At 61.8% G+C, this 12220-nt stretch overlaps 3 protein-coding genes across 5 annotated transcripts in view; 2 read left to right on the top strand and 1 right to left on the bottom strand.

Moving 5' to 3' along the window:
• Window positions 1-48: 48 nt before the first annotated feature.
• Window positions 49-2713, top strand: PLBD2 (phospholipase B domain containing 2). Of its 2 annotated transcripts, XM_042826015.1 has the most exons (10): window positions 49-247; window positions 353-453; window positions 557-771; window positions 837-931; window positions 994-1154; window positions 1234-1329; window positions 1567-1638; window positions 1729-1881; window positions 1983-2145; window positions 2219-2713. In XM_042826015.1, exons 1-10 carry the CDS (start codon window positions 98-100, stop codon window positions 2384-2386), a joined length of 1374 nt encoding a protein of 457 aa, XP_042681949.1. In that variant the 5' UTR covers window positions 49-97; the 3' UTR covers window positions 2387-2713. The 2 variants fall into 2 exon arrangements, with proteins under 2 accessions (XP_042681949.1, XP_042681950.1); XM_042826016.1 differs by lacking the exon at window positions 1567-1638.
• Window positions 2714-2962: 249 nt separating this feature from the next.
• SDSL (serine dehydratase like) lies at window positions 2963-7170 on the top strand. Of its 2 annotated transcripts, XM_042826017.1 has the most exons (8): window positions 2967-3113; window positions 3618-3851; window positions 3938-3977; window positions 4196-4335; window positions 4544-4632; window positions 4700-4927; window positions 5099-5223; window positions 5301-7170. In XM_042826017.1, the coding sequence occupies exons 2-8, from the start codon at window positions 3684-3686 to the stop codon at window positions 5492-5494; spliced, it is 984 nt and encodes a 327-aa protein (XP_042681951.1). In that variant the 5' UTR covers window positions 2967-3113; window positions 3618-3683; the 3' UTR covers window positions 5495-7170. The 2 variants fall into 2 exon arrangements, with proteins under 2 accessions (XP_042681952.1, XP_042681951.1); XM_042826018.1 differs by lacking the exon at window positions 4544-4632 and having other exon boundaries at window positions 2963-3113; window positions 3618-3977.
• A 746-nt stretch (window positions 7171-7916) lies between these two features.
• Window positions 7917-12220, bottom strand: part of LHX5 (LIM homeobox 5) — a 5256-nt gene continuing 952 nt past the window's right edge. The window contains exons 2-5 of the mRNA XM_042826014.1: window positions 11535-11758; window positions 10234-10511; window positions 9192-9357; window positions 7917-8284 (exon numbers count right to left, since the gene is read on the bottom strand). Of these exons, the coding sequence (XP_042681948.1) occupies window positions 7917-8284; window positions 9192-9357; window positions 10234-10511; window positions 11535-11758 (1036 nt within the window). The remainder of the gene's footprint in view (window positions 8285-9191; window positions 9358-10233; window positions 10512-11534; window positions 11759-12220) is intronic.

The raw sequence follows: 12220 nt of genomic DNA, 5'->3' as shown, positions 1-12220 counted from the left end.
GGTTGGCCTCCCGGGATCCCCGCAGCCGGCGGCAGTAGTGCTGCTGGTCGCGGGCGCGGGGCAGTGGGTGCCAGCGCCGTGACCGCAGCTCATCTACATGCACTGGATGAACACGGCCGTGGGCTACTGCGGGCCCTTCCGCTACGAGACGCAGTACTGCCGCCGGCTGCGGGGATACCTGGAGGCCAACCTGGCCTGGATGGAGGAGCAGATGGGCTCCGGCCGCGACCGTGCCTACTGGCACCAGGTGAGGCCGTCCGGGTCGGGGCCCCGCAGCCCTCGGGTGTCGGCCCCGCACCGCGAGGCCCGAGAGTAACGTCGGTCCCCGTCCCGCCTCCCCGTCTCCCCACAGGTGCGACTGGCGCTGCTGCAGCTGCAGGGCTTGGAGGACAGCTACCGCGGGCGCGTGGCCGTCCCCGCCGGCCGCCTCTCCCTCTCGCCCTTCGGCTTCCTGTAAGGAAGGTTCCGTCCCCGGGCTGGGCACACCGAGCACCCCCCCACCCCGGGAGCGGTGCTCGGTGCAGGTTGCCCCGGCCTGACGCCCCGCTGCCCGCAGCCTGCTGCAGCTGGGGGGGGACCTGGAGGACCTAGAGGCGGCCTTCAACCGCTCTGCCCCGCTGCGCCCGCTGGGCTCCGGTTCGTGCTCAGCGCTGCTCAAGCTGATGCCAGGCCGCCGGGACCTGCTGGTGGCCCACGACACCTGGGCGCCCTACCAGTCCATGCTGCGCCTCATCAAGAAGTACACGCTGCCGTTCCGTGCTGAACCCAGTGGTGCGTGTGGGGCCGGGCGCTGCTCTGTGCCCCCACCTGCTGCCTGACCTGCTCTGCTCTCCTAGGCACCGCCCGCGTCCCGGGCAGCATCCAGGTGTTCTCCTCCTACCCCGGCACCATCTTCTCCGGGGATGACTTCTACATCCTGAGCAGCGGGCTGGTAAGTGCCGCTTGCAGCCCTGCGCCCCCCACCGGCCCTGCTCAGTCCTCCTGTCCCCACAGGTTGCGCTGGAGACCACCATTGGGAACAGCAACGAGGCACGCTGGCAGTACCTGCGGCCTCAGGGCAGCGTCCTGGAGTGGCTGCGGAACATCGTGGCCAACCGGCTGGCCCGCAGCGGTGCTGAGTGGGCTGGCATCTTCCAGCGCTTCAACAGTGGCACGTGAGCAGGGTCGGGGCTGGGGGAGAAACGTCCCCTCCTAAGGGCGGCCACCAAAGGAGGTCACCATGCCTTCCTGCAGGTACAACAACCAGTGGATGCTGGTGGACTACAAGGCATTCTCTCCAGAGCGTGCTGCCCTGCAGCAGGGCCTGCTGACGGTGCTGGAGCAGATCCCGTGAGTGCCTCTTGCCCCCCAGTGCCCGGCCCGCAGGCTGCCCAGTGGGCGAGGTGGGCTTCCTTTGCTGGTGGTGGCCTTTCTGCCAAGGTGTGACAGCAGCGGGGCTGCTGCTTACGGCTCTCCTGCGTGCGGGTGATGGCTCCTGGCCCCCTGCTTGAGACCCCCAGGTGGGTTTTCCCTCATCCGTGCTGTACTTTGCCTTCTGCTCTGACTGCTGCCATCCTCCCGCCACAGGGGTTTGGTGATGGTGGCTGATAAGACAGAGCTGCTGTACCAGCAGGGGTACTGGGCCAGCTACAATGTGCCGTAAGCTTCATCCAGCCTCACCTTTCTGCCCAGCCGTATGGTTCTATGCTGAGGGCAGGCAAGGCTGACTGTCCCTACCCTCCCATCCAGGTATTTTGAGGAGATCTTCAATGCCAGCGGGAACCTGGAGCTGGTGCAGAAGTATGGTGACTGGTTCACCTACGACAAGAACCCGCGCGCCCAGATCTTTCGCAGGAATCAGACTCAGGTCCGTGATGTGGACTCCATGGTCCGTCTGATGAGGTGGGTGCTGGCCCCAGGGATTTTCCAGCCCTTGTGTCAGATCTTCACCGCAGTTGTCGTGTTACCTCCTGCACCCGGTCTCTCTCCCTGCTGCCTGGCAGGTCCAACAACTACCTGCAGGACCCGCTGTCACAGTGCCGGGGCTGCGACCCGCCCCACAACGCTGAGAACGCCATCTCCGCCCGCTCTGACCTCAACCCAGCCAACGGCACCTACCCCTTCGCCGCCCTGCGCCAGCGCTGCCACGGCGGCACTGACACCAAGGTGGGCACAGCCCTGGGCCCTGCCATGCCGTCACTTTCTGGCACTCACATCTCCACGTTACCCCCTCCGCCAGGTCACCTCCTTTGGCATGGCCCGCACCTTCGGGCTGGTGGCTGCCAGTGGGCCGACATGGGATGATGTGCCGCCCTTCCGCTGGAGCGCATCGCCGTGCAGCCACCTGCTGCACATGGGCCACCCTGACCTCTGGAGGTTCCCTCCTGTCAAAGTCCGATGGGACTGAGCCGGACCTCCCCACGCCTTTCCCTGTTTCTGCAGGATGGGGGGCTGCAGGGAACCGCCCCCCGTGTTTTTCTCCCCATGCTTCTCTCACCATTTGCTGCTCCTGTGCCCCATCCGTGCCACCGTGGCTGGGGTCGGTCAGTGGGCTCTGACCCCAGTCCCAAAACCAAGCATGGAAGGAAAGCCTCCCACAGGGCTCCTCATTCTGGGAGGCTGTTCCTGGAAGACGGGTTCCAGGAGGTGGGGCTGGCGCTGGGACAGCTGCATGGCAGGGAGGGGTGAATGGCCGGGGTTGGTGTAACAAATAAAACGCTCTGTGTGCAATGGAGATGCTGGTGACTGCACTTCATACTCTTCCAACATTCTGCGGTGCATGCTGTGGTACCCCGTTCAGGGATGTTTATCTGCTGGGTGCTGCTCCAGGAGCACAGAGCAGTGCCTGCAGTGCAGTGCTGGGACACAGCGGGTCGGGGTTCTTGGCCTCTGCTCAGACTGCTCAGCGATGCCTCCCCTGGTTCCTGGCAGCAGCAGCATGCACAGCTGGAACAGGCAAGCAGTGAAGGAGGGGGGGCACTGCCTGCCCCAGGACAGAGTGACCATTCTTGTCCCTTTTGTTTCCCTTCTTCAGCCACCTGTGTGCCCCCCAGCCCCAAAACCTCCAGTGCAAAATCCTCTTACTGCAGCTCCCTTGATCCGCTCCATGTGTGTGGCTCGTTAGGAATAACGAGGTAATTACTGGGGGATTAATGAGCTGACATTAGACAGTGCTTTGAAGGTACGAGGTTCCCACCGGGTCCAGGCTGGCTGATGTCCCACGGCCTCAGACCTGGCTGTGCCCCTGTCATTCCTGGCACACACCAGCATTTGTCACCTCTGGAACAGCACATCCCTGTCCTGCCGGGACCCATCCTGCTCCTCCCTGCCTAGGGCAGAGCCAGCTCTGAGTGTGTTGGTGTGGGGGGTGCCTCAACTGGAGGTTGATGGGAAGAGGCTGTCCCAGGGCAGAGCAGGGCTGTTGGCCCCACAGCAGTGCAGCCCCGCCAGGAGCCCTTCCCCCAGCACTTGCTGTGACCGGGACACACTGTGCTAATTCCAGTGCCAACGAGCCATGCTACAGCTGCCTGGAAGGGCTGACTGCCGTCCCAGGCCAATAGAGCAAAGTCCTCAAATCTGCTGACAAAGGACCCAGGGACGCAACCGCAGCTCCTCTGACGTCACTTTGCCCTCCTCAGTCCCCCAGCGTCGTTCTGGGACGTGCAGCAAGCCCCACACCAGCTCTCACGTAGCATCCTGCAGTAATGGCAGCCCAATGCACGGGGGGTGAGAAGACTTTCCACATCGTGTCCCCGCTCCTGGAGAGCCTGCCCCTGTCCCGGGCAGCAGGGACCCAGGTCTACATGAAGCTGGAGAACGTGCAGCCCACTGGCTCCTTCAAGATCCGGGGCGTCGGGCACCTCTGCCAGGAGGTGGGTGTGCTACATGGCTGTGTGGCCTCGGGACACTGTGGATTCCTATGGCCGTGTCCTTCCTCTGTCTCCTTCCCTCTCCACAGATTGCCAGGAAGGGCTGCCGGCACTTTGTTTGCTCCTCAGGTAATTGGGACCTGCGTGGGGCTCGAGGGGTCTATAGGATGGAGGTGCTAGGGAACACCCCTGTGCTCCCGGCCCCTTGTCCTTGTGCCTTCCCACTGGGTTTTGGGGCTGATCCAGATCGGGTGTCCCTTCTCCCCCCTAGCAAAGTTCATCCTGTAGGTCTGGGATGAGCTGGGTATGGGGGGCGATGGAACTGCTCAACCCACTACTTTTCGCAGGGGGGAATGCTGGCATGGCTGCAGCATATGCGGCCAGGAAGCTGGGGCTGCCGATCACTGTGGTGGTGCCCAGCAGCACCGGCTCCAGCACTGTGCGCAGGCTGGAGGAGCTGGGGGCAACGGTGGAGACCTATGGGAAGGTAGGGCACCCATGCCCCAAACTGTGGCTGGAGGAGATCGCAGCCCTCTGCGAGGCTGTGGATGTGTGCAGACCCAGTGTCCCTGTCCCAAAATGCATCACCCACACGCCACTTGGATTTCCACTGTCCTCATGGCAGCAAGGGAGGGGCAATGGGGATGGTGCACTGGAGCTGGCGGCAGCCCCACTGAGCACCCACCGCCTCCCAGGTGTGGGATGAAGCCAACCAGAGAGCCCTAGAGCTCGCGCAGAACGAGGGCTGGGAGAGCATCCACCCCTTTGACCACCCCTTGCTGTGGTGAGTGCTACTCGCCCCTGTGCTCTGGACAGGACACAGGCAGCCACCCACTGTCTCCATCCCACAGGCAGGGCCATGCCAGCCTGGTCCTGGAGCTGAAGGACGTGCTGGATGCAAAACCTGACGCCATCCTGCTGGCAGTGGGAGGTGGAGGGCTGCTGGCTGGCGTGGTGGCTGGGCTGCAGCAGGTGGGATGGCTTGATGTCCCCATCATTGCCGCGGAGACCTGGGGGGCCCACAGCTTCCACGTGGCACTGAAGGCTGGGCACCTCGTTACCCTGCCTGACATCACCAGGTGGGTGCTGGTGTCAGCATGGGGGCACCTCCATCAGCATAGGGGTCCCCAGTAGAAAGTGCAGGGGGCTTCGCCTCTGGTGTATGTCACAAGTTGGCAGGTCTCAGCCAATGCTCTAGTGGAGCACCAAGGGGACAAAGGATCCCAGGTCTACTCTGACTCGTTCTCCAGTGTGGCCAAGTGCCTGGGGGCCAAGACTGTGTCAGCACGGGCGCTGCAGTGTGCCCAGGAGATCCAGGTCATTTCAGAGGTGGTGGAAGATGCCGAGGCCGTGCGCGCTGTGGAAAGGTTCCTGGGTGAGCAGGGCACGGGGACAGGGACTTGCAGAGGGGTGTGATGGGGACAGGCACTCAGCATGTCTCCATCCCTGCAGACGACGAGCGGATGCTGGTGCAGCCAGCTTGTGGTGCAGCACTGGCCCTGCTCTATTCGGGGCGACTGCAGCAGCTGCAGCGTGAGGGACGCCTGGGGACTCCGCTGGGCAGCGTGGTGCTGGTGATCTGCGGCGGCAGCAGCATGACGGCTGCGCTGCTGCGGGACCTGAAGAACCAGCTGGGCCTGGAGTGACCCTTGTGCCACTGCACGGCCACCCCGTGGCCCCCTGTGCTGCAGTGATGGCTGCTGGACGTGCACCGCGCCCATCACTGTGCAGCATGTGGAAACTGAGGCACGGCGGCGTTCCTCCCTCTGCCCTGGGGACGGCCGCGTCCCTTGAGCTGCTGTGGCTGGCACAGACCACGGTTCCCCACTCCAATTAGTGAATGCTCCCTCTGACTGACTACTTTGCTATTATCTCAATGTGTTATTATTCTAATGATTATTAATTTTTACAATCTTCTGTTCCTGCTGCACTGTCCGCAGCCAGGTGGCTCCTTGGCAGGGCTGTAGGGCCTTGCTCTTGCTGGTGCTCCCAGCTCTGACTGGTGCCCAGTTAACACCACTGCTCCAACTCACTTCAGTTGATCTATTTCACTCCAGTGTCCATTCTGCCCTTTCCTGCCGTAAAACTCCTCTCAGCCTCCTCCTGCCCCTCCAGAGAGTTAACAAGTCTCCCCTTGCCCAGCCGCCTCCCAGAAGCCTCCTCCTCCCCATCTTCTTTTTTCCCTTTTCCCCAATAAATCCCCTCAGCCTGGCCAGCCCACACCATGCTTCCCAGAGGACCCACCCCATAAATCAAATACCCACTGCTCCACTGTGGGCAATATCTTATGTAAAAACGTGTTTCTAGGGAGTGCTGGAGGCTGGAGAGTCTTATTACAAGGCACACAATTAATTATAAGGAGTCAGACCAACCTCCTCCCACAGTTTTTTATCCTGGGTCCAGAACCCGATTACTTTCCAGCTTCTGCACCCCGACCTTCTCACACGGAGCCCCCACTTCCAACCACTGCCAACCTCCTCCCTGCAGCCTGGGGTAGGTGCTGTGGGTTGGTGCACCCTGCAACCAGCAGGACAGTAGTAACACAGTGTTCGTAACAATAGCAGCCAGCGCGTGCCCTTGTGCTCTGTTTTGCAGCCCTCCTAATGACAGTGGCAGGGGGGTCTGCTGGCCCTCAAACTGCCCATACACATCCTATTGCTCTGGGGTCCCAGCGGGTCTGTGCCTCAGTTTCCCTCATGCTGAGTCCTTCGGGTGCCCCCCGCTTGGCTGCGGCCCCTCATTACCACTCATCATGGCACAGGAAGGATAAATTCCTCCGCTTGGCTGAACAGGGAAAATACGCAGCGAGGTGGCTGCCTGTCATCCATCACCAGCTCTTGGCGGCACCACCACGCCGGGACTTAAAATTCAGGTCAGAGAGAGGGGCTCTTGGAAGCCAGCGAGGGAAGGTAATTTATTCTGTTTATACCTTTTTACTACAAGACAAGGCGGAGGTTGGGGGGGATACACTCTTGCCTTGATTTTGCATTTTAAATATTAGCTGGGCGCCGCTCATCGCTCAAACCCCGCAATGAAAGGGACCAGGTGCCGGAGCAGGTAACTAAAATGATTTTTATTCACATCGAACAACACGAGCTGGTCACATTGACAGCCTCTGCAAGAGGCAGTGGGGACAGGAAACCCACGCTCAGAACACAACTTTTTTCTTCCTTTTCCATTCTCTTTTTCCCTTTCCCCCCCCCACCCTGCTCTATCCTCTCTCCTTCCACTCACCACCGCCCTTTCCCAGCCTCCAAAATAGAAAAAAAACTCAGAGCTTCCAATGACTAAAAGTACAATAAATAATCAGTAAACACAAAAACATACTTTATTTGTTTCTCCTTTATACAAAATAAAGAAACTAGAAGCAAAAACTATAATACATCCTCAGACCGCGGGGCCGGGGGGGGCTCGGCCCTCCTGCGCTGCCGCACTGCTCGGGTGTTCTCTCCGTTTTTCTCTCTGTTTCTGTTTGCTTTTCCCATTTCTGCCTCTTCCCGGGTTTCCCAAGCTCCGCACACCCCTCCCCCCGCCCCCCTGCTCATCCATCACCAAAATTCCAGTACAAAACCACCTCCTCCTCGGGGATGAAGCAGGATCAACGGGAAAAGGGCCCGGGAGGGGGCTTAGGGAGCGTCCTGCTGTCCCCCGTTACCCCCACTGTAATACTCGGATGAACGGAGGCTGAAGAAGGGGATAATTAAAATGGGTGCTGTTTAGCGAGCGAGGATCCCCGCGGCAGCCCCCGCACCGGTGGGACCCGCGTCCTGCAGAGTTCAGCTTTGGTCCGAGAGCGGCGGTTCCGACGCGGCGGGGGGAGCTCCGGGCCGGGCGCGTTTCGCCCCCCTCTCCCCCACTCATAACAGCACGGGGATGCGGAGCGGTGCGGGCGGGCGGGGAGGGAGCGCGGTGTCCCCGCGGGGGGGGGGGGGGGGGGGGGGGCGCGGTGGCAGGGTGCGGTCGGACGTCGGAGGGCGGCCGCGGCGTCGGGGGGGCCGATATCCGTCGACGGGGCCGCGGAAAGCCGTGCCCCGGGGCTGAGGGGCGGGGGAGTCCTCCCCTTCGGCCCTACCACACCGCTGTCTCACTCAGCTCCGGGTTGGGGTGCGCGAGGGCCCCACTGTAGCCGCTATTGCTGGACATGGAGAAGGGCGGACTGGGCCCCCCGCTGAAGACCTCCCCCGGGATGGGGTGCAGCGAGCCCGTCATCCCCGGCTCGGGGCTGGGGGTGTCGGGGTGCGAGATCATATCCGTGTACCTTTGGTTTTCTGAGGAGTGGTGTCCGCTTAGGGGGGGCTCCAGGGATCCCAGGGGCGTGGAGCCGGGTCCTGAGTTCTGAAGGTAGCTGGGGTCGGCCGGGGACTGGGCCTGGGAGGGGGGCCCGTGGGGGAAAAAGTCATAGTTGCCTCCCGGCCCGTAGTAGTCACCTTGGTAATCTGCAAAGGTGGGGAAAGGTTGGAGCCGGTCCCGAGCCACCACCCCGAGCGCCTGCGGGAAGTAGAGCTGCACCCCCACGCAGGGACGGGCGTGCCTCCCTCTCCCCCCTCCAGAATACCCTCCTGGGGAGCTCGGTGCTGCTGGAACGAACGTGGGACTGAGCAGGGAGAAAAACGGGCACCTCTGTACTTATGGCTGCAGTGCTGATGGAATGGAAAGGGGGGGAACTGGAGAACAGTAGGGGCTGGGGGCAGCCCCAGGGGGAGAGGGTAGGCATAATTTGGTTCTTAGTTACAACTAAGAGAAATACACATGTCTATATACCTGCACATATATGTACATGCATGTATGCATTTATAAATATAGATAAAAGTTATATACATATCTAATAGGAAGATATACGTAAAGGAGACACATAAATAAAGGTGAGTTATAGGAGACATATAAAAATAAAATATACTTACTATACTATACTTACTTATAGGAGGAAAAACACACATCATACTTATATATATTAGCTACAGAGGGGTTCTGGCAGCAGTGGGGGCAGAGGGGAATTGGTGAGAGCTCTTTGCCCAAAAGCGGGATATACTGTCCCAAATGCCCTGGGGCTCCCTGTCCCACCCCGTCCTGTCAGGGTGGCGGTGACCTTCCCTAAGCTGCAGGCCCGGGGGGGGGGTAACTGGGACAAATGCAGCCTGAAAGGGGCGCAGAAGCCAGCAGCTGAGGCTTTGTTTCCAGGGAGAGGGGCCGCGCTGCTGCCACCCCCACCGCTGCCACCGCCCCGAGTCCGGGCGGCAGGGGAAAGGGAGAGTCGAGATGGAGAGGAACAAAGGCAGGGAAGGGAACGGGGGAAGAACGCGGTGCGACGACACGGAGACGGGACGAGGGGCCCAGCTCCCTCACCTCCGTAGTACGTGTAGGGCGTCGAGCCGAGCATCTCGGACTCGTCGAGGCGGCCGCCCAGGGGCCGCATCCTGCGCGGGCTGCGGAAGAAGGCGTGCCGGCGGGCGCCCAGCGCGCTCAGCTGCTTCATCCGGCGCTCCTTGGATCGGCGGTTCTGGAACCAGACCTGAGGCCGGGCCGGCATCAGCACTCGGGGCCGGGTTGCCGTGGGGACCCCAAATTCTCGGGGCCAGCCCTCCCCACTTAGGCCAGGGATGATGGGGGCGGGGATGGGATATCTCGCTGGAAGGGATTTCCCAGCTTGGGGTTGTTTTCACGCTACCCCCTGCTGGTAACACCCTGGGAGGCAAGGAAAGGGGTCATTAAAGCCCCGGCACCTCCCTGCGTGCCGTGGGGTGCGCCGTCCTCACAGCCTGCCTGTGCCCCGAAAGTTTTCTCCAATGGGGGAGAGGGATAAAGAAGGGGATAAATGGGGGGGGTCACGGCAGGAGGCGGGGAGGGAGCTGGAAGCAAGCTGGCCGATGGGGACGGGAATAAAAGGGAAGGGTGGTGCAACAGGGAGCATTCCTGCCTCGGGGGCGTTCTCTCTCCAAAGCACAGCTCTGCTGGCCTGTGGGTGGGGAGGGAGGAGGGATATGCGCTATTTCCCCCCACATCTGGGCACATCTGGAATGTGCACACGTCCCGCGGGTCCTGCTTCCCTCCATCGGGAGCTGGGCTCCCTGCAGCAGAGCCGGAGCGTCTTCCCCTGTTAACGCTGCTAATAAATCCCATTAATCCCTACATTTCCTCAGGGATTTTCTTGCCGGGGAGGTTGGTTGGCAGCGCGGTAGGAAGGTACAGGGCTGCCTGCAGGGCACAGTGGCCTCTCCTTTTCTCCATCTCCTGTGCTCGCATCCAGGGCCCCATCCACATCCCCAGCCCTTTCCTGCTGCCAGCCCAAATTCTGCCATCCCGGACCTGTGCGAGTCAGGTCGGTGACGTCATGGGCCGGCCCAGTGACATCATGGGGGGTGGTGGGATGGCTGTGGAGTGGCCGTACCTGGATGACCCTCATGTTGAGGCCGGTCTCCTGGGCCAGCTGCTCGCGGATGTGCCGGGTGGGCTTGGGGGTGGCTGCGAAAGCAGCTTTGAGGGTCTCCAACTGCTTGGCCTTAATGGTGGTGCGGGGCCCTCGCCGCTTGGTGCCCGAGTTCTGCTCCTCGTTCTCGTTGTTGGTGGTCTCCTTGTCCGAGGAGGTGGAGTTGTCCGTCTCCTTGGTGTCGTCCTGCATGGGGTCCTGGAGATCCGGGGACAAACTCCTGTCTGTACATGAGGACACTGTAAAGGAGACCCAGAGAGGGGGCAGGGGGGGGAGGGGGGCGGATTGCTTAGGAGAGAGATCGACCCCCCTCTCCACTGCCCTCCCCTTCCCACCGAGCCCAGATGCTTTTCAGGAGAGGGGAAGAGGTGCTGGGCAGCAGCAAGGGGTGCAGACGGCCGTTGCCCCCGAGGACCCCGAAGCACCCCAAAGAACAATGAGCTCCGGTTGAGCATCTTACAGTTCGGCCCCTACATCTGAAAGGCAAACTCGGCGGCACCCCCCGCCCACTGCTGCACAGGGGCCGTGCAGCCGGGAGGGGGCTGGGGAGGGGGCCTCCCCACCGAGCACCCTGCAGCCTCTGGCGCTTCCCCTCTCCCCCCACGCCGTGCTTCTCACACCGGGAGCCTGGACGCGCAGCTGGGAGAAATGCAAGAATGTATGGGCTCGTGGGGGGTTCCGGTCACTGCCTCAAACCTGGCTCGCCTCCCCCAGCCGCCCCCCCCGGACCCTGATGCCGGCATCACCCAGGCCAAGCTCTACTCGCCTCGCTCGCAGCAGCGGCCCCACTGACTCGCGTGGCAGGATCCGGCCCCGGGTGCTGAACGGAGAAAGAGCCCACGGCAGGGGGGGAGCACGGGCGGCCGGCACTGCTGGGCCAGCAGGAGGGGGCCTGATCCCGCGGTCCTGACGCAGAGACAGCTTCCAAGGAAGTCAAATGGGAGCTTTGCCTCTGGGTGAAAGGAGGCGAAGGATCAGGCCCTCGGCGCGGGGGGACCGGGCAGCCTCGCAGGGGGGGTCCCGGGATCGGAGGGTGCGTGGGAGGACTCGGTGGGGCAGCCACGGGCTCAACGCGTGCCTGCGTCCCGCGGGGAGCACGAGGTGAACTCTTGCACCCCAAACCCCCTCCCGGTCCATGGGGCGCTGTTGAAACCTCGGCACCGGCAGCGCCGGGAGCTGCACCGGGAGCGCAGCGCTGCCCGTGGGGAGCGGGCAGGACTCGGCCCGGTGCGGTTCGGTTCCCCGGGCTGTGCCGCGCGTACCTGAGTTGAGGCTGCCTTCCTTCAAACTGGGAGAGTTCAAATAGTCCTCTTTGCAAACAAATTTGTTTTCGTCTATGATATACAGTTCCTCGCCCGTGGAGAGCTGCTTGTTGCAAACCATGCAGGTGAAACAGTTCAGGTGGAACACTTTGTTCCGGGCTTTCCGGACGAGGTCGCTGGGGGAGATGCCCTGGGAGCAGCCGGCGCATTTGGTGCCAAACCTCCTGGATGGGAGAAAGGCGAGAGGTGAGAGCTGGGAAGGGACCGCGCCGCTCCCCTCGCGTCTCCGAGGCCCCCATCCCCACCCCTTCCGAATCTCGGTTTTCGGGTTCCCAGAGCGATCCTACTGGGGCCGCCTCAAAAGGCGAGGATGTCTTTCTCCGTGCCCTCCGGGGAAGAATTTCAGTCTCCCCGCGCTCCCAGCACATCGCTGCGGGACCGGGGGTTGGCAGCGGCCACGGAGCAGGGGCCAATTCGGGGTACGGTGCGGGGCACCCTGTGGTCCACGTTGCTTTTTTCTCTTCTTGGAACAGCCGCTTTGCAGAGCTCCGGTTTCCCTTCTCCAGGAGATGCTTTTATTTTATTTTACTTTATTTTTTTCCAGGGAAGGCGAAAATTCAGAAAACGAACTCCCCGAGGGGAAGAAAAAAAAAAAAAAAAAAAAAAAAAAAAAAAAAAAAAAAATT

The sequence above is a fragment of the Centrocercus urophasianus genome, unplaced genomic scaffold (assembly GCF_019232065.1).
Source record: "Centrocercus urophasianus isolate 14NV4802_14NV808 unplaced genomic scaffold, USGS_Curo_1.0 seq_257, whole genome shotgun sequence".
NCBI lineage: Eukaryota > Metazoa > Chordata > Aves > Galliformes > Phasianidae > Centrocercus > Centrocercus urophasianus.
The sequence above is the reverse complement of the archived record's forward strand: the minus strand, read 5'-3'. Positions and strand labels throughout refer to the sequence as shown.

Coding starts and splice junctions, on each gene's coding strand:
- SDSL (XM_042826017.1), top strand. CDS start 3,684: ATGGCAGCCCAATGCACGGGGGGTGAGAAGACTTTCCACATCGTGTCC. Junction 4,336..4,543: donor CGGTGGAGACCTATGGGAAG/GTAGGGCACCCA, acceptor ACCGCCTCCCAG/GTGTGGGATGAAGCCAACCA. Junction 5,224..5,300: donor CGCTGTGGAAAGGTTCCTGG/GTGAGCAGGGCA, acceptor CCATCCCTGCAG/ACGACGAGCGGATGCTGGTG.
- PLBD2 (XM_042826015.1), top strand. CDS start 98: ATGCACTGGATGAACACGGCCGTGGGCTACTGCGGGCCCTTCCGCTAC. Junction 1,155..1,233: donor CAGCGCTTCAACAGTGGCAC/GTGAGCAGGGTC, acceptor GCCTTCCTGCAG/GTACAACAACCAGTGGATGC. Junction 1,639..1,728: donor TGGGCCAGCTACAATGTGCC/GTAAGCTTCATC, acceptor CCTCCCATCCAG/GTATTTTGAGGAGATCTTCA.